Below are 19,428 nucleotides of genomic sequence, written 5' to 3'. Positions count from 1 at the left end.
TTCAAAACAATTTAAGGCCTTGTCTTAGTAATAATGCTGAATATTCAGTCTTCTTTTAGCGATGGAGTAATATCTCGTTACTCTGAGTCCAGATACTCTGCTCCGGATCTTTTTAAGTTTGCATTTTTCTTCAAAGAGTGTTTAATAAATACATGTCAGAGACTCACTGTTGGCTAAACCCTCTGGTCTTCTGGGTCTTGCCAAGAGAATGTTTGTCTTAACTTCAGCATATAGAGCGAGCTGCGTTAATGCCAAGTGAGCTATATGTAGGAAATCTGTTTTGAAAGGGCCATCCTCAGGAGGACTTCCAAATAAAACTGTACGAGAACAGGAGTAAGGATAAACTGCGGTCCATTTTTGTGAAATCCAATCTTATTTCTCCTCCTTTTATTTGTTTGTTCTGTGTGCCAGATGGGTAAGAACCAAACGGCAGAGTGCCACGAGCATCTTTCCACTTTTTTCTGGGACTGGAGATGGGCAGATCAGATGTTCACAGCTTGTCCCCCCCTTAATGCCCTGTCTTTCAAGTCAGAGCCCGGGATATGGCATCTCAAGGTTGACATGCAACTGTGGCGGAGATAAGCAGTTCCAGTAGCAAACAACTCTCCGAAAAGCCTTGTGATTTATCCATACTGGACACGTTTTCTTGTAGCTGGTGGTATATTTTTCACATTAGCTCTTTCTTGGGATTAACAAACCAGTGCAAATCTTGTTTCATCCCTCCCTGGGTATTTAGTGTAGTGCCAGGCAAAGTACAGATTAACGTATGCTTACTCAGGATTAAGGATGATTTTTTTTTTTTTAGCTCTTCTGATCGGCAGTAGAGTCTACACAGTTCAGTGAATTCAACGGATGGGCTGTTTTCGTTAATGGCGACAACTAACCCCAAACCTTGGGTCCCAGGTTTCTCTGGTCGTGCTTGGTGATGGTCGAAGGGCAGACAGCTTTCATCATGTTCTTAACCCGTCTCCGTTACTGCAGTGCTGCGCATGACTGCTCCACGGCCAAGAAGAGGAGAGCCGGGGAGCAGGCTCTGGGGGTGCCGGTCAACAAGAGAAAGTCCCTGCTCATGAAGCCCCGACACTACAGCCCCAGCGCGGACCGCGAGGAGGGACGGGCTGAGCGGACGGCGGAGGCGTTGGGGCAGGACGGCGCCCCGGACACCCACCATCACCCCGGCGCAGGTAGCGAGGTGGAGTGGCCCCAGCTTGAGTTCCTGCCTGCGCACAGACCCAGGCCCACCTCAGGGGGACGTGCCGTTTGTATGGTGGGAAAAGCAAACCCCAACGTGAGAGCAAAACCAGACATTGGTTTCCCTCAGCATCCACTAGTGAGGACCGGGTTTCCTTCCATAACAGTGGGGGGGTCTGAGCACAAGGCACAGAGCACAGAGCATCCTTGGCCCCAGGCACGGGTTTGGACTGTGCCTCTTTCCGAAGAAAATAAAAGCGACTAAGCCCCAAAGTTGAAGAGGACCTTAACTCCCTAATGGGGTGGATGTCTAGTCCCTGAAACATAAAACCCCTGCAAAGTAAGCTTTGAGACATTTCCGATAGGACGTATGAGACGCAGTCTCTATTTTGAAATTTTATTTTGTTAATTTTTTATTGAAGTACGGTTGATTTACAATATTATATTTGTTTCAGGTGTAGAGCATGGTGATTCAGTATTCTTACAGATACACCATTAAAAGTTATGACACGATAATGGGTATAATTCCCCGTGCTGTACAGTATATCCTTGTTGCTTATCTGTTTTGCACGTAATAGTTTGTGTCTCTTAATCCCCTGCCCCTAATTTTTTTTTTGAAATTTTAGGATGTGCTTCTCCGCAGTTCGCGGTCACCCCCACTAGACCCTGGTTGTCCCAGTGCCTCCAGGACCTGGACCATCACAGACCACTTTGTGCATGAGGCTGAAATCGAAGGACATGCAAAATGTCTCAAAAGTTTATTTTAGAAAATACATGGAAATCTAAAGCTTGACCTTTTAGAAAATGAAACTAGATGTGTGTATGTTCTATTACATACACATTTTTTTCCGAATGTGAGTTTTTAAGGAATCAAAATATACAAAATAAGTTGTTACTTGAAAAGAAGTATAAATTATACAAACCGAAGGCAGCGAGCTTCTTAGGTCATAAATATCTATCGCATATAGAATGGTAGTAATTGCAGTAGGTGTTAATAGAAAAGACATGAAAGCATATTGACTGAGTGAGCACAGATCTCAGATCACAATCATCAGATCTCCAGTCATCTCGGCTTACAAGTAATTGGAGATTCTGTAGTTAAAACAGTTGTATTCTGATTTGCTAGTGCTTGACTGAACTTTCTGGCTTTTGTGTAGTTAACATATGGCGTAAAACCTCGTGGCTCATCTGTAAATTATAATCATCCTTGACCTTTTTGTTTGTTTCCTTGAGCTGGTCAGTTTTTTGTTGTAGTTGATTCACGAAAATTGTAGGTTGAATCTAGTACTAGGGAAAGTCCTTGAGTCAGTATGGTTATATAATTCATCTCGCTGACATTAATTTACCAAGTATTTAAGACAATGGGCATCTTTTACACCAACACATTTTGCAGGCACCCTAAGGACCAGGACTGTACCTGCCCACCAGCTTCCCGCCTTCTTTTGTAGCTGAATGATCACTGTAGATGCTTGATAGTAACCAGGGAAGTATACTGTCAAATATTCTCAGTTAAATATTCACTTAGAAGCACGGATAGACTTCTATCTGCAGCTTCACAAATGTTCACTCTTTAGTATTAGAGCCACTACTAATCATAATGAATATGTTAAATTCCAGCCGTAGTGGCTATTATTTTTGAATTCTTAATATATTCCGAGCACATAAATCACTTAATCCACCCAACAGTGACGTGAGTGTGTATTATTATGGCCACAACTTTACAAATGAGACCTACGAGGACAAAGGGATTTAATGCTAAAGGTAACACAGCTTGTAGGCGTTGGAAAGAAGATAATTAGGAAACAATTGAAGGACAAGCAAAATAACTATTTCCCAGCTAACCGTGCTCCATAATCCAGCCCTTCCCATGCTCTGACCACCTTTGGAAGGCAAGTTGGGCAAAGTCCCTACGAGGTCAGATTACGAAGTCCCATTTCCAGAAATGACAGGTCACAGATGCTTCTCTCCCTGGTCGAGAGAGGAAAAGTCTAAGTTGCTTTCAGCCCTCTGAGCAAGTGACCCCCCGCCCCCGGAAGGCAAGAGAGCTGAGCTTGCACCCAAGCCCAGCATGAGGGGTTTCATCTACCATCTCGGTCACTCCAGGCACCCCAAGGTCTTCATCTGACCAGGTGTGTGCCCAATTTTGTCTCAAGCAGGCGGTTCAGTTGATGAGAGAGGGTTAGGCTCACGAAGGCTGAGGTCATGAGCTTGAATCCCTTTAATGGCAAAATTGTGCCCCATGCCCTCCCCTGGCTGTCTTTCAAAGAGCTGCAGGTGGGCGTTAAGGACGATAGAAGAAAATTTGGACAAAACCATACAGATGCACAGTTTTCACTGGGGCAAACAGAAGGTGACCTTGCAGAGCCCTCAGGAGGCAGGACGAACTCGTGTGTTCCCAGTGCAGACGAGGGAAAGAAGCAGGGTGAGCCAGTGTGTGGGATCCTCCCGGGTTGTGAGCACGTGATCGTGATTCCAGGAAACCCGTCACACCTGTGGAGGCTCTGGGAGCTGGGATGATACTTTGACTATGTTATCTCTCAAATAACAGACAGCAAATAAAGGATAAGCCGCTCCCATTCTAAAACTCTGAAAGACAAATTCATCTTTTAGGGCTTTTATTCCCAGCAAAGTTGACATACTCAGGAGGCGTGGAAAACTAATTTCCCCGTAAAAGTCACTTAGATAGTTACAGAAACAGAACTAAAATCTGAAATCCAGTTGTACTAAAGGAATCAAGCTCAAAACGTGATTTTCAGAGGACTTCTTTTGTTTGTTTTGATGCAGAACAGTCGGTCCCTATGGAGAATCCGCTAGCAGGTCACTTCAGGATTACCAGACCCCTCAGAGGAGAGACTTTGGTTTAAAGCAAATCAACAGATGTGAGCTTTTACACATCAGGCCAAAAGGAAGTTTATTTATTTACTTTTTTGCTTTGTGAGGAAAGTATTGTCCTACTCCAGCCCCAGAAGTGCACCTGAGGAATTTTCTACCCCACGTTGTTGTGAGATGCACTTTGTTAGTTTTTGTTTGTTGTTGTGTTTGTCTTTATGTGTTTTTCTTTATACTTTAAGGATTGTTGCTTTTCATTACAAGTTACCTGACAAGTGTATTCTGGTATTTTCCTATAAATTCACTCTTGAAAGTATCCAGATATGGGAAAATAGTAGGCACCTGGCCGTGGGTCCGGATCTCAGCCCCCGCACTGGCTGGTTGTGTGAACTTGAGCAAGCCCTTGGCTCTTTAGAACCCTGGTTTCCCGCCTGTAACAGGGAGTTGAAAGTACTTTTCTTGTAGTTGTTGTGAGGATTAAATGAAATGAGTAACTGAACACCATGCCAGGAACATACCAGTTCATTGTCTTAGCATGTCACAGGGTCATCCAGTCATTGGGACATCAGATCGTCCTCGTTTTAAAGATGAGGACCCAGGACCCGGGAGACATCGGCCTGCCTGAGGCCATACAGGCAGGTGGTGCTGGGCCAACCACACGACCCCAGTCTCTGGACCTCGGACCCAGGAGGTCTCCCTCCACGCCGTGCGCGGACCCTCCCATCCCCAAGGCAGTTGGCGAGCATAGGAAGTGTGACGTGGGTGATGGTGAACTGGGCTGAGTCCTCTTTACACTTGGACTGTGACCTTCCACAGCGGGCACGGTCACCACTTACTCTGAATGAAAAACGGGCCGCACCTTATCTAGGTGGAAGCTCCCACGTCTCCTCTGCCATTGCTAACTCTACCTTAGTAACAGGGAAGGGAGAAGCAGCCATCCTTCACCGCATACCTGTTGGGTGGCACCTGCTTTCCTGTGAGGGTGAGGCTCAGAAAGGGTGAGGAACCCATCGGAGTTGGCACAGAGACACACGCCAGGCCCAGAATCAAATGAGGTCCCTAACGCAGGGCTCTTTGGGTTATGTCAGTGGCTAAAGCACAAAACGGAGCACCGGACCACGCCGGAAAACAAAAACACACAAGCACAGAAAAAGTAGGCAGCCTGTTCCAAAGCTGGGGGGAAGGGGCGCCCCGTCGCAGATACGTCTGCTCAAAAGCGAACTCAACTTCTCTCTTTGTGACAATGACAGTGATGGCAGAGGGGGGTGGGCGCGTGGGAAGTTGGTCTGCAGGTTTGCAGGGCACCCCTGGAAACCCCACGGGCAACGCACGAAGGCACTCCTACCAGCAGGGCTCCTCTCTTTCTGAAGAATAATTAATAAATATTTTCTTTTAGCATATAACCAACAGTTGAACCAAACAATTATGTAAACTGGAAATGACCCAAAACGCTCGCCTTGGCAGCGGCTCGGTGACACGCATTGTCGGGTACACGTGCATTGCTGTCACCCCCGCCTCTCTAGTGATCTGCACTTAATAGGAATATTTTAAACTATGTAGCTAAGCAACAGAGGTAATTGTTGCTTTCTAGAGCTTTTGTTAGCACTCTCACACAGCCCAAATATGCATAATTAGGTATAATGTCTATAAATCATTATTGTACACATGTGGGTAGTTAAGTGGAGTTGAGAGAATAGTTCAATGAATTGAGCATATTCACTGAAAATGCTTTTTATTTGTTTTCTGTAGTTCATAATATTCTAAAATTATCATAACCCTTTACACTTTCTCTTAACAGCCAACTGTGATATTGAGAAAAACTTCATTTGCATTTTAGACTATGTTTAATATATTATTTAAACCTGGAGTTCCTCTGATATGAATTCAGGAGAGGATACACCACCCGTTCAAATATTATGTGCTGGTTTCGCCAGCCTCTTTTCTAGGAAGTAAAATGTTAAATTTTTCAGTTTATGTTGAATAGATCCCAACAAAAGACTGCACTCTATAATCAGCATTATTTAAAGGGGCTAGTGTTGTGACTGAATTCTTCCCTTCATCCAAAAATGCTTTTAGTTACTATGGCAATATTTACTTGATCCGGGCAGTCCAGTGTTGATTTAGGGAGATAATTACCAGAAAGGAAGATGATGGAGATGCATTTTTGAGTGTCCTTGTCAGACGCAATGTTTATAAAAAATTAAACGAGACCCAAAAAAGGCTCATTGTCTTCTGCGCAGACACCCTCTCCCGCAGCCCTTACACAGGACGGCTGTGCTTTTCTTTCCTCCCAAGATGTTTATTAAGGCAGAATGCACTTCACCTGGTGTCTCTAACAGTCTTTAAGGGGGCTTATTATTTTGTGTTCCCATCCGCCACCCTGCCTTTAGAGACACAGAAATAGTCCTGCTTCGTCTTCTTTTTGTTTTGTCTCAGTGACTGCCAGGGACCACTGCCTGGTTATCTGGTGCATTTCACAGCCTGGCGATCTCTGGGCGCCGAGCTCCCTGGACCCCGCCACGTGCGCGGCCAGGGCTGGGGCACTGGCGAATCTGCACCTCAGGTGGTGTGTTTGCACCGGGACAGGCTTGGGGAGGGTGACTGTACATATAGATATATACACACACACAATCTGTCACCCCAGCTGGGCCACTGCCAAGAGGGAAGGGGGTGACACGGACAGCTGCTCTAGGACAGTGGACACCCCATGGACGGACTGGCGCTTGGGGGGTGGGCGCTCTTCTCAGACCCAGGCCTTCTTTACCATCAGGACCGAGAACAACTGGTTAACATTCAGCATCCTCCAACCGTCCCCACTCCTGACTCATCTCCTTTTTACACAAGTGCGCGCACGTACCAGGACAGAAACTGAGCTACTATTCAAGATATTATTCCATCATGTTCATTCTCCCGTTTACTTGCGTTTCCCTCGTCACGGCATTTTCGTGTGACAGTTACGACAGTGATGAGGGAGTCTCGAGAACCTCAGGCTTCTCTTAGTTATCGTCTCGTGTAGATGTGTATTTCAGCTAACATTCCATAAAATCTGGAAGTATGTTTGGGACTCTACGGAGGCAGAGAAAATCAACCTAATAAGCTTTGAAAATATATCGCCACGCTAGCAGAGAAATTCGATGAATACTTCCTTTTTATAATGTATAGTAGGACGTATGCTTAATTTTCTTCCAGTTGACTGAGCTTTGCAAATATAAGAGGTACAGTAACACGAATTTCACATTCAGGACTCTGTGATGGTTGAGTATTTATTTCAGTAACTAGACGAGCTTAGCTCTGACATGCTGAAAATTAGAATAGCTCGTCTCTTTAAAGGCAATTCTCAGAATATTAAGGTCTGAGTTTTGTTTTGTTTTGTCAAGAGGGTATGTATTTTTCTACCCAATGTTTATATAATTGATGGAGTCCACATATTCACACATTGCATGTATTATATATGTATATGTCTATCTATTTATCTATCACTGTAATTTCCTTAAAATGCTTTTTGTTCTTATTTTTCAAATATTGGCCTTTTTTCCCTAGAAGAAATCATGATAAAACCCATGGAGGAGAAGCTTCATTCAACTGCACAAGAAAATTCCGATGGGAAGGAAGACAGATACGGCCGTTATCAAGAGCTCGTGGTCAAATCGCTAATGCATTTGGGGAAATTTGAAAAAAATGCATCTGTTCAGACCATAAGTGAGAACTTAAATGACAGTGGCATCCAGTCTCTAAAAGCAGAGGGGGATGAAGTGGATGAGTGCTTTATGGTTCATTCCGACGATGGAAAAGACAAAATCGACGATTCCCAGCTGCGGTTCTGTTCCTCCGATGACAACGAAAGTAACTCTGAAAGTGCGGAGAATGGTTGGGACAGCGACTCCAACTTCTCAGAAGAAACCAAACCTCAGAGCGTCCCAAAGTATGTTCTCGTGGATGATAGGAAAGACCTGTTGGAAATTCCTGAAATAAAAACTGAAGGTGACAAGTTTATCTCTTGCGAAAGCACATGTGATTCGGAAACAGAAAGGAGAGACCCACAGCACGCTCCCGTGGACCCGTCGGATGGCCAAGCCCAGCCCTCGTTCCCTGGGAGTAAGGAGGATGATCACAGGCACGGGTGTCCGGCCGCGGGGGTGGAGGAAGCCGCTGCCCTGGAGAAAGCCAAGGGGAACTTGAGTTTGCTGGAGCAGGCAATCGTCCTGCAGGCTGAGCGAGGCTGTGTTTTCCACAGCACCTACAAGGAGCTGGACAGGTTTCTTCTGGAGCATCTCTCGGGGGAGAGGAAGCAAAACAAAGTCATTGACGTGGGCGGAAGACAAGTCTTTACCAGTAAACGTAAGCCACCGATTTGCTTCTATTTTATTTAAAATTGCTTCAGAGGTGAGGGGGGGAATGAGTAAGATTTGATCGCTTCTCCCAAATAGCTTTTTGACAGCACAATTTAAAAACTTAATTTATATTTTAAAATTAACAATTTTTTTTCCTACTCAATAGATTGTTCTCAGATTAAAGCTTGGTCGGTTTGTAGCGTTTTAACTCACGCGAAATAAAGACCTGTATTTCTTCTAATAGGACTGCTTTTAAAAAATATATCGTACTTGTTAAAAAATACTATATTGGGTATGTTAGAAGTACATTTGTATTTACTGGATTTTAAATCATTTTATGGATCAAATCATTTCCAGAAATTTAATTTTTTAAATTTAATTAAATTAAATTTAATTTTTCTTTCCCGCCCTCTTTCTGGGATCATCTGACTGCTTTTTTTTTTTTTTTTTTTTTTTTTTTATGGTACGCGGGCCTCTCACTGCCGTGGCCTCTCCCGTTGCGGAGCATAGGCTCCGGACGCGCAGGCTCAGCGGCCATGGCTCACGGGCCCAGCCGCTCCGCAGCATGTGGGATCTTCCCGGACCAGGGCACGAACCCGTGTCCCCTGCATCGGCAGGCGGACTCCCAACCACTGCACCACCGGGGAAGCCCCATTTGACTGCTTTTGAGCTTCAAAATAGTGTCAAGCTACCTGGAAGCCAGGCAGGATGCTCCGATCCTTCTTAGGACAACACTGGATGCTAATGCCTTTATAAGCCTGTGCTTTTACAAACTCTAACTGAGGGTCCACAAATGTCTGGACCAAACTTGAATGAGACAGTCAATGTGCTCGGAGGAGACCTTAAAACTGATCCTCAGACTTTGGGAAAACTGTGTTCTGTTCCGTGTGCCCATAAAGATGCCCCCCGCCCCTGGGTCTTGCACCAGGTGGGCCTGGTGATGAGGCCTCCAGTTACGTGGAGTTTCTCAAGGGGTGGTCTTTGGCTTGTTAAGATGAGTATTTCCAGGATCCCATCAGACTTACTGCTTCAGAACTTGCTTTTTTTTTTAATTTTTTTAATTTAATTTTTATTTTATATTAGAGTAGATTGATTTACAATGTAGTGTTAGTTTCAGGCATACAGCAAAGTGCTTCAGTTATACATATACCCATATCCATTCTTTTCCAAATTCTCTTCCCATATAGGTTATTACAGAATATTGAGTAGAGTTCCCTGTGCTATACAGCAGGACCTTGTTGTTTATCTATTTCATATATGGTAGTGTGTACATGTTAATCCCAAACTCCTAATTTATCCCTCCCCCCCCTTTCCCCTTTGGTAACTGTAAGTTTGTTTTTGAAGTCTGCAAGTCTGTTTCAGTTTTGTAAATAAGTTCATTTGTATCGTTTTTTTAGATCCCACATATAAGTGATATCATATGATATTTGTCTTTCTCTTTCTGACTTACTTTACCTAGTATGATAATCCCCAGGTCCATCCATCTTGCTACAAATGGCATTATTTCATCCTTTTTATGGCTGAGTAATATTCCATTGTATATATGTACCACATCTTCTTTATCCATTCCTCTGTCAATGGACATTTAAGTTACTTCCATGTCTTGGCTGTATTGTGAATAGTGCTGAAATGAACATTGGGGTGCATGTATCTTTTCGAATTATGGTTTTCTCCAGATATATGTCCGGAGTGGGATTGCTGGATCATATGGTAGCCCTATTTTTAGTTTTTTAAGGAACTTGCATACTGTTCTCCATAGTGACTGCACCTGTTTACATTACCACCCACCGTGTAGGAGGGTTCCCTTTTCTCCACACCTTCTCCAGTGTTTATTGTTTGTAGATTTTTTGATGATGGCCACTCTGACTGGTGTGAGGTGATACCTCATTGTAGTTTCGATTTGCATTTCTCAAATAATTAGCAATGTTGAGCATCTTTTCATGTGCATAACTTGCTTTTTTTAAAAAGCAAGTTCCTGAGGTGATTCTTGGGCGCCCTAAAATCTGAGAACCACAGAATTCGGAGAGGAGTATCTTAGAGATAATCAAGGTCATGAACCTAAAGCGCTGACGAGAATAATGCGCTAGTGTGGTTAGATGTCCTGACTGCTGAAACTTATCCAGAAATCCATTGTATATTTTAAGTCCATTTTAGTACTCACCTACAGGTAGTCTTGTCAAATACTGTCTTGCAGCTCAGAGTTGAGAAAAAAAGAATAAAATAATGTCATTTAGTGAGGAGTAAGATAATAGTTCTGTGCCAACATACTGTAAGGGCTGGGATGGAGACAGAATATTGAGGATAGTATGTGGTCTGGGGCAGGAGGGTGTGGTGGCAGCTCTGAGCGCTCCACTCACACCCAACTTGTGGAACTTACCTGTGTGGGTTTTTTGTTTTTTTTTTAATGAACTACAAAATCAGAAAAATAAAAGATGACATTTCCTTCAAATTCCAAACCCCATCATTTCCAATATACTATATTTCATCCATTCTAAGATGCATAGTTTTCCCATCTTAGCATCTCTGTGAAATTAGAAACACGTGCCATTATTCAGTTTTCAATGGTTTTTCCTTCCTCACTGGCACAGAAAATGATGTTTCATCTTGCAACTGATAGTACCTTCAGCCAATGAAATCCAGTCTTTGGAGACACTAATTATTTGTGCCATGGCTTAAAACACTTGACGATACTTTGGTCATTTTTATAGAACTTTTTAAAGGTTTTTTTGTTTACAAAAATTAACAAGGCAATAGAATGTGCACGGTGGAGACTTAGAGAATCGCTAATGGGACTGGATGAGTCCACAGTGTAGCCTGTGTGTAGGGCGGGGTCCTGCACTGGGATGTAAAGTCCACGCAGGGAGCTCCAGACTAGACCAGGAAGAAACAGGCAAAACAGTGACCGACTGCAGGGGCCTCCAGGCTTCATCCAGAGGCTGCCCAGGTTCACGGTCCTGCTCCCGTCCCTGGTGTGGGAGCGTAAGAGGAGCTTTTTTCTCCTGTGAGTATTCCATGCTCCTAAGTAAGCACTAATCCCCGTGCACCTTGGGCATGTGACTTTGCTCTCAGGGACAGAACACTAGGATTTCAAAATAACGTTTCACCCAAGCCTTCCGATGAGCCGGCAGTTCTAACAATACCAAGTTTTGCTATCCTCTTGCCACCCAGCAATAGGGAGACTTTGGGTCCCCCTAGTCTAACTAGAGTCGGATATAATTTATCCTACAGCCTACGACACTTTCGGGGTGAAGGGGAGCCATGGGAACAATCCCACGAGTCCATCAGGTATGAACAGGACAGTCCCAGGCAAACCGGGACGTCAGGTCACCAGAGTATAAGGTCATTTTCATGAAGCGGCATCCAGCAAAGAGAATTAAAGAGGAAGAGCCAGGCCCGGGAGCTCCCCCAGGGCTGCAGCTCCAGCTCGTGTCAGGCAAAGGCGCCGGCCCCCCGGAGAGCACCGCGGGGCATCTTTGCTCCCCGCAGAGGAGGGGCTGGCAGACACAGTGCAGGACGGACAGTCAGCAGCCCACACCTGGTCAGGTGCCAGCCTGGCCTTATCTCCCACACCCTCCCTGGCTTCCCGCAGACAGTGTGGCCAAAGCTCTCAGTGTGGTTTAGAAATGCGGCCTCACCTGGACCAGATCCAAGGGAGGAAGCCCATCAAAATTCACATCACCTCTCCTTCTTCCCGATTCTTTCCAAGTCGCTCTCGCAGGGTGTCAGCACCCAGCCCCTACCAATTCCATGTTAATCAAACATCGGGGATTTTTTTTTCCCAATTGAATAGAAATTTATTTTTTCACACATCAAGTTCCCATATATCATAAGAAGTAGTTCTGGTCAAAATTCTATTCAAATGATCTGTATTTCTTGCTCTATTCTTTTTTTTAATTAATTTGTGTTGGAGTATGGCTGCTTTACAACGTTGTTAGTTTCTGCCGTGCCGCAAAGGGAAACACTGGGGACTTTTACTAGCATTCTACACACATTAGTGCCCAAACGGAATGGAAATTTGGCAGCCTTTTCGGACTAAGTAAAACATACCCCCGCGAAATCATACAGCATGTCAAAACCCATCGTATGCACCTTTGTCTCGTACAGCAAAGAGCGTAGTCTCCACCTCGTGGCGTTAAATCCGGTCTCAGGAAACACACACGCCCGCTACTCGGGTCCTTCCCTTCCCGCCCAAGACACGCATCCTCTCCCTGCTGACCCCGCCCTCCCTGGCTGCGCGCTAACGGGGAGGGTCCTTGGCCCTTTCCCCTTGGCTGGAACCACGTCCCCAGATAATTGCCCCGCGTACCACCTGCGGTACCCACCTGCCCAGTCCGACGGCCGGGGTGGCGTGGCAACACGGGGGCGCGTCTGCCCCCCCGCAGAATTCCGCCCTGGGGACGTCTGTCGCCTCCGGCAGCGCTGCCCAGCTCTCCGTGCCACGTTTGGAGCCGGAGCACACGGGCCCTCGGCGTCCTCGGCAGCCAGGACCCTGCCCCGTACCCATCGCCGGCAGCTTTCTTGCGGCAGGATGGTACAGACTATTTATTTTCCCTCTCAGCGTCGTGTGTTCGCGATTCCTGATACTTCAGGTTGGGAGAAGCCTGCAGCCTGCCGGCCTCCATCCCACGCTGGTCCTCTCTCCGAGGCCGCCTTGCCCGCTCTGGTCCCGGTTCCTCTAGATGCCCTGAATGTGAGGGGCAGGCTGGCCCCGATGCCTGACGTTGTCACTCCACGCACGAGTTAGGGGGGCAGTTTCGGCTCTGAGGATGCATTTCTGTTTTAAGCTTATCTACCCTCTCAGTCACGAATATGAGAATATTCACGTTAGTCCTCATTTATTTTATGTATTTATATAACCCTCTATCTAAGCCAGCAGTGTGTGTGCCAGAAAACTAAGACCCCGAGCTGTGCTCAGCCGCCCCCCTGGGCAGCCCGGCAGCTTGGGTTGCAAGGTGTCCCTTTCCCCTGCCGCGGCACCTGGTCCTCCGCCCGCAGCCCGTGTTCCTGGCAGCGCCCGGCAGACCCCTCAAGGCGGTCCCCACCCTGTGTGCTGCCAAGCCTCTTCCTGCTGCCTCTGTCTTCCACTTCCGCACTAAGAGTGAAACCGATAGCTTCTCCTCTGCAGCTACTGCGCGTTGATCCAGAGCTTCAAACCGCGGGGCTCGGGGCGTCTTGGGCCCTCACAGCACTGCCCCCTGGCCGGGCGTGGCGCGAGATGTCACTCTTATTGGAGCAGCCTCCCCACGTGTCTAGGAACAGCTGCTCAAGCCCAGAACTCCGGGGCCACTGGACCTGCTGCCAGGACCCACTGGACCGCCCAGACGGGCCCTCCTCAGATACGGCGGCTCCTTCATCGTGTGATTTTTGAATCCGGCCTTTTACAGATCCCTTCAATAGGAGATAGTTTGGGTTTAAATAAATGCTTTCCTTTTTCCTTCTCTTTTTTCTTTCCTTTTCCTTTTCCAGAGCCTATCCATCCTCTGGTGTAGGGTTGACACTTCATAATGAGGCTCTAACTATGATCTGTGACGTGACAACTTAAAACCGTCACTGTGTTTCAACACTCGCTTGCCCTGTGTCAGCCTCTGCTTAAGGAACCAAGAAAATTGAAGACATTCTTTCTGCTTCCGCAGGTCTTAGTTGAGGGTCTTATTCGAGGCGATGTGAGAAGAATGTTTATCATCAGAAGGGTGAACAGAGTGAGAAGGTCGTGTGCGAGGCCGCTTTGCCGAAGGGGAGGGAAGAGGAATAACCAGATGTCTCTCTCGATTTAATTCCGCCGTAGATTCACCGAGGCCTGAAAGGAGGGAGACCAAGTGCCCCATCCCCGGGTGCGACGGCACAGGGCACGTGACAGGGCTGTACCCTCACCACCGCAGCCTTTCAGGGTGCCCTCACAAAGTGCGGGTTCCCCTGGAGAGTGAGTACCGCCGGCCCTGAAAGAAGTCCACCAAGTGACCCACTTCCTCCTCCAGTTTGGAGTCAGAAACGGAAATACCAAGTTTTCTCTCTCTGTGTCAAGACAATTGCCATCTAGCTGGGTGTTTAAAACAGAGCATATTAATGGAAAACTTGGGGTACAGTGAGGCCAGTAGATCAGGAGGTACTGACATTGAAAACCTAATTTGCTACTCAGAGCTCCCAAGAGGAGGGGGCACCTCAGGCCAGGCAGGGCCCCCGGGGGAAGCACCAGGACCCGCGGCGGGGAGGGATGAGTTGCTGTAAGCAAGAGCCTTTTTGAGCTTTCATGGGAGGGAGCGGAGTGAACTGGCCTCAGATTGGCCAGCTGGAATTTCTGGTGGGCTCTGGGCCTCTGGCGCTGTCTGTGGTTGTCTGGGACCTGGCCCTGGGGGTTAGGGCGGGTGGAGAGTGTCCTGAAGTGTGAGAGTCAGAGGGAGGAGAAGGTCGGGTGTGGGCTCCAATTGGTTGGTTTGCATTTGAAAAGTGTTTATTCTCTCAAAGAATTAGGGAGCGTGGTGGATGATGTAACTGAATTCCTTTGAATGCAAAGTTGAGACAGTTTGTCGGTGTGTGATGTATTGATGATAAATTGCTCTATTCTTTTATGTGCTATTTCGTGCTTAGTTCTTGCCATGCATGAAAATGTGCTCAAGTGCCCCACCCCGGGATGCACAGGACGAGGCCATGTGAACAGCAACCGCAACACGCACAGGAGGTAACTGGGATGAGACTCGAGAGAAACTTTCCACCAAGGAAACAAGGAACTTGCCGTGTGTTATCAAAATTGCTGGATCAGCATCAAATATGTTAGCACTTGACATAGGTGACAAATATTCTCAATGCGCACAGAGTAAAAAATAAAAAATACCTCATTATTTACTCCCCTATAAATTTTCACTGAGCAGCCAAGTATGCCAACAAAAAAATGTCATATTTGAAGACCAGGGGTAGATACTTATATAGCGATACGCAGAGAGCCTGGTCTCTGCTCTGAACCTCCCCCACCCCAGAGCTGTTTGACCTTAGAAAGAGTGGCTTAGGGGTTATCTTGAATCCCATCCAATGCACATTAAAACGGTACCCAAGAGCTTCAGATTACTGAAGGCAAACGTCATTTCATTTCATTGAGATTTATTTCACTGAGATCGCAACTAACTTAAAACCACATATGTGCATTTATATACAAATATATTGCCTATATATAAATACTTTTGGTGAAAATGCTTATCGTTTATGTGTTTCATGTATAGATTATGTGGTCATGAGCTACTAGTTGACTTATAAGCATACTGCCAGGAAACTTACATTCTGTGCTCTCCATTTAAACTGAGATATAAAATTAAGTCCCTAACATTTTGCAAAAGACCCTAAGCTATCATAGAATCATCGTGCTAACATCCATAGTTGGACAATTGCAGTTGGATGAGCGCATTCTACTTAAAATACCATGAGGTTTCGATCATTTAGTTATTCCTCCCTTACATAATATTTTGATCTTAAAAATGACTCTTTTTTTATCACCTCTGAGATGAGGTTTGGGGACAAACGTTGACACAGTAGTTTGCAAAACCCTTTGGGATCTTTTAGGCTGAGAATGGTGCTAAGTGAACTATTAATACAACTTAACATTTGGTGCTTGCCAAGGATGCTGTGAGGTAGGTGCCAGAGCAAATTACATTATCTTTTTAACTCAGATCCGCCTACTTTTTTTTCTAAACAGTCTTTCTGGTTGTCCAATTGCTGCAGCTGAAAAACTGGCAATGTCCCAGGACAAAAGTCAGCTTGATTCTGCCAAAACCGGGCAGTGTCCTGAGCAGGGTCACAGGTATGATGCTCCCCTGGGGTTCCCGTTACTCCCTGCATGCCGAGCGCCTACACAGAGGGTCCCTCTCCTCCCAGGTGCCAGCTCACCGTGGGCCACCTTCGTTCCAACACACAGCCACCAGGGTCCACTTGAGAGGCTGGGCCAGCTAATCGTGCTGTCACTGAAATGAACTGCTGGACCCTCCAGAAGTTTAACTTGAAATTAATCTGCACGCAGAGGTCACATAGTATGGATGAATCTAAAAAATGTGAAGTCTGCGATAACACAGATTAATCAAATTCTGTGTCGCTAAGCGCAAGCCCGCCCACTACTCAGGTAGGGGCCCCCTTATGGTTGACGTCACTTTTCCACCTCATAATCCCTCATCACTCAAAATATGTGATGCTATATGGTCGTCCCACTCTTCCAGATATGCGCACAGTCTCTCGGAAACAAAAATTCATTACAAATTGATAACTATGGATAAAATACCTCCTGTCGGTCCTAGGTCCTTCACAGTCTCTAGTAGTTTGGAGGACCTTACTTACACCTAAATAATAAACTATGGATGAGGACACAGTATGAGGTGATACACTTATTAATACAAAAGTCATATACATAAGAAAAGTGATTTGGGGATTACAACAGATGACCAGGTCCTCATTGTTGTTACCGAGACACTGGAATGGAAAACAGTTATTAGGAACATTTTCAAGATGTGGTGCCCCTTAACATTTGCTTCCGTGGGTTTAATTAAAAGACTCAAATTGTCATGACTTTGCCGCGAGTCAAAATCACATGAGGGAGGAATATAAATCAAGCAAATATCATGAATTACTGAATAACGGGTTAAAAATCTGACAACAAGATTCTTGGTTAGGGTTACGGTACTGTATTCTCTAGTTCCTCCCTAAGCAGGTTAGTTATCAAACATAGAAATAGCATGAAGTTCCACTTTGCTCATTTCTTAGAAGGATTATTTTAGACTAGAACACTGTTGCAATATTAGGGGTAGAAACCAAGTCATATATACAATAACAAATTCACCTAATCACTCAACTATTTTGATGTAGCAGCTAAAAAGTTTTTTACCTAATCCAAGAAACATCATCAAAACGTTGACATTCTGATGAGTAAGGTATGTTCTGGTGAAACACAAAAGAAAAATATGTATTTTTGATATGGCTAAATTCTGAAAGTATATTTATTGGTGTCCTTTTAGCAACAGACCACAGCGCGACAGCATTTGTGTTTTCCTTGGCCGGCATTGGTGCTATACAAATATGATACCCTTGTTTAATCCACACAGTAATTCTAAAGGAATGTTTAAGTCACATTTAGCTTGGATTAAGATAATTCTATTGAAAAATGTGATAGCTGTTATAATACAGTAATTTTTCTTCATATTGAAACAGTGGCAATTTAATAGATAAAATTTTGAAATACTATTTAAAATATTACTTAAAGCAGCAAAAGCATTCAGTCCGAAGGTGGGGAAAAAGATGAGACGCCTAAGAAGAAATTCACAGTTCAGGAATCCAGTTTCCGGCGCCGACACTGCCCCTGTTAGGCGTCAGGGCCCTGCCAGCTGTGCTGAACGGAATATAATGACGTTATATTGTCATCAGAATATAATGACATTTCCTCACTAGTTCCGGTTGTGACTTTTCACTGCTACTCTGATGAACAGTCCTGAGCAGCAGGAAGTACACACCCTATCAGTGCCCTGATGACAGTTCCATGGCACTTTCTCTCTTACTGATGGGAGACTCGGACACACAACGTGCAGCCCCCCTGAGGCCACCCAGCGCCCGAAGTGCCCCCTTCTCCCTCACTCCACCCCATCCTGTGTGACCACAGCTCTATTCCCTAGTGCGGGGCTCAGTGGGAAACTCCAGGTGTGACACACCTGAGCTGCTTTAACTTCTGATGCTGGGATGCTCACCAATGGTGTCGTCCTATTTCTTTTGAGCTCTGCCCCTCTCTCTTCAGGACAAGCTTGGTGAAGCAAATCGAATTCAATTTCCGATCACAAGCCATCATCTCTCCCAGAGCTACGGTGTCAAAAGAGCAAGAGAAATTTGGAAAAGTACCTTTCGATTATGCCAGTTTCGATGCCCAGGTTTTTGGTAAACATCCCCTCGTACAAACAGGTCAAGGCCGAAAAACACCACCATTTCCTGAATGTAAGCTTCAAATTCTAATACTTATTCCAAAAAAAATACATCTTGTGTATGTGCATGTTGGGTGAGGGGCATGTATTTAAATATGTAATATACTATTTACTGCTGGGAGGAGAGAAGATATATTGTACGGTGAAATAAAATAAGGATAACAATAATTTAATCAGTACTACTGGTCTTGCATGAAGTGACACTGAGTATGGTAAATAGTGGATTAATTATTCTACAAATATGGTGCCATTTTTAAATCTAAATACAGTAATTCTGAAGAAATATAGGTAAAAATATGGAAATACTACTTACATCAGCAAAAGTGTTCAAACTGAAGGTGAGAGAAAAAGTGAAAAGTCTAAGAAGGGACTCAATTCAGAAATCAAGGTTTTACTAGGAAAAAAAAAAACACGTGTGGCTTTGGAGATGTTCATCCACAGATTTAAGAATTAGTGCAGAAACATTTAAAATGTGTCAGTTCTCTAATGCTAACACAAAGACACTGTAACACGTAAAACTTGGTGTTTTTACTAACAGTTTCTTCAAGTTGTTTAGAGTCCCTGAATAGTTTAATGAAAAGTTTAGAAAGTAAATATTGGGAATAAACCCAGGAATGATTTCTGCCAAGCAAAATAATCCCCCGGTTGGAGTCCTCCATAGACCGTGAATTTTTTACAACGTTGTGCAAATCCCTGGAATCCCTTTGATCTCACGCGTAGTTAACCCAGACGTGGTACTCTTAGGAGCACGGGATGCTTCTCCCTTCTGTGCCGTGGTCACCTTCCGTAAAGAACGTGAATGTCGTATAAAACCTAACAGTGTATAAACAGACTTGAAAGGAGTTTGTCCACCAACACGAAGTACATTAAACTCCAGAAGATAGTTTACCCGTTCTTACTAAAAATAGGGTACAGCCAACATAAGTAACCACCGACAGCCTGTTAGATTCAGGAAAGAAAGTTATACACACACAATGTTTTGTATCTATCCGTATAAACTTAGATATAGATATAGTTCTAGGATATATACACAAAATATACACACATACATATATGTTGAATTCAGGTGAAACTAATTAATGAGTGTTCTATATGTAATATGGATTTTGGTTTAAAAATGTAGCACATTCAGTGACATT

General features: G+C 44.9%; 1 protein-coding gene across 1 annotated transcript in view; it reads left to right on the top strand.

Annotated features, from left to right (window-relative positions):
• Positions 1–925: 925 nt before the first annotated feature.
• The window catches only part of ST18 (ST18 C2H2C-type zinc finger transcription factor), a 66,302-nt gene continuing 47,799 nt past the window's right edge, over positions 926–19,428 (top strand). The window contains exons 1-7 of the mRNA XM_032610545.1: positions 926–1,184; positions 7,561–7,942; positions 8,027–8,358; positions 14,137–14,271; positions 14,937–15,027; positions 16,033–16,137; positions 18,109–18,302. Of these exons, the coding sequence (XP_032466436.1) occupies positions 926–1,184; positions 7,561–7,942; positions 8,027–8,358; positions 14,137–14,271; positions 14,937–15,027; positions 16,033–16,137; positions 18,109–18,302 (1,498 nt within the window). The remainder of the gene's footprint in view (positions 1,185–7,560; positions 7,943–8,026; positions 8,359–14,136; positions 14,272–14,936; positions 15,028–16,032; positions 16,138–18,108; positions 18,303–19,428) is intronic.

This window comes from Phocoena sinus, chromosome 17 (assembly GCF_008692025.1).
Source record: "Phocoena sinus isolate mPhoSin1 chromosome 17, mPhoSin1.pri, whole genome shotgun sequence".
Classification (NCBI taxonomy): domain Eukaryota; kingdom Metazoa; phylum Chordata; class Mammalia; order Artiodactyla; family Phocoenidae; genus Phocoena; species Phocoena sinus.
The sequence above is the reverse complement of the archived record's forward strand: the minus strand, read 5'-3'. Positions and strand labels throughout refer to the sequence as shown.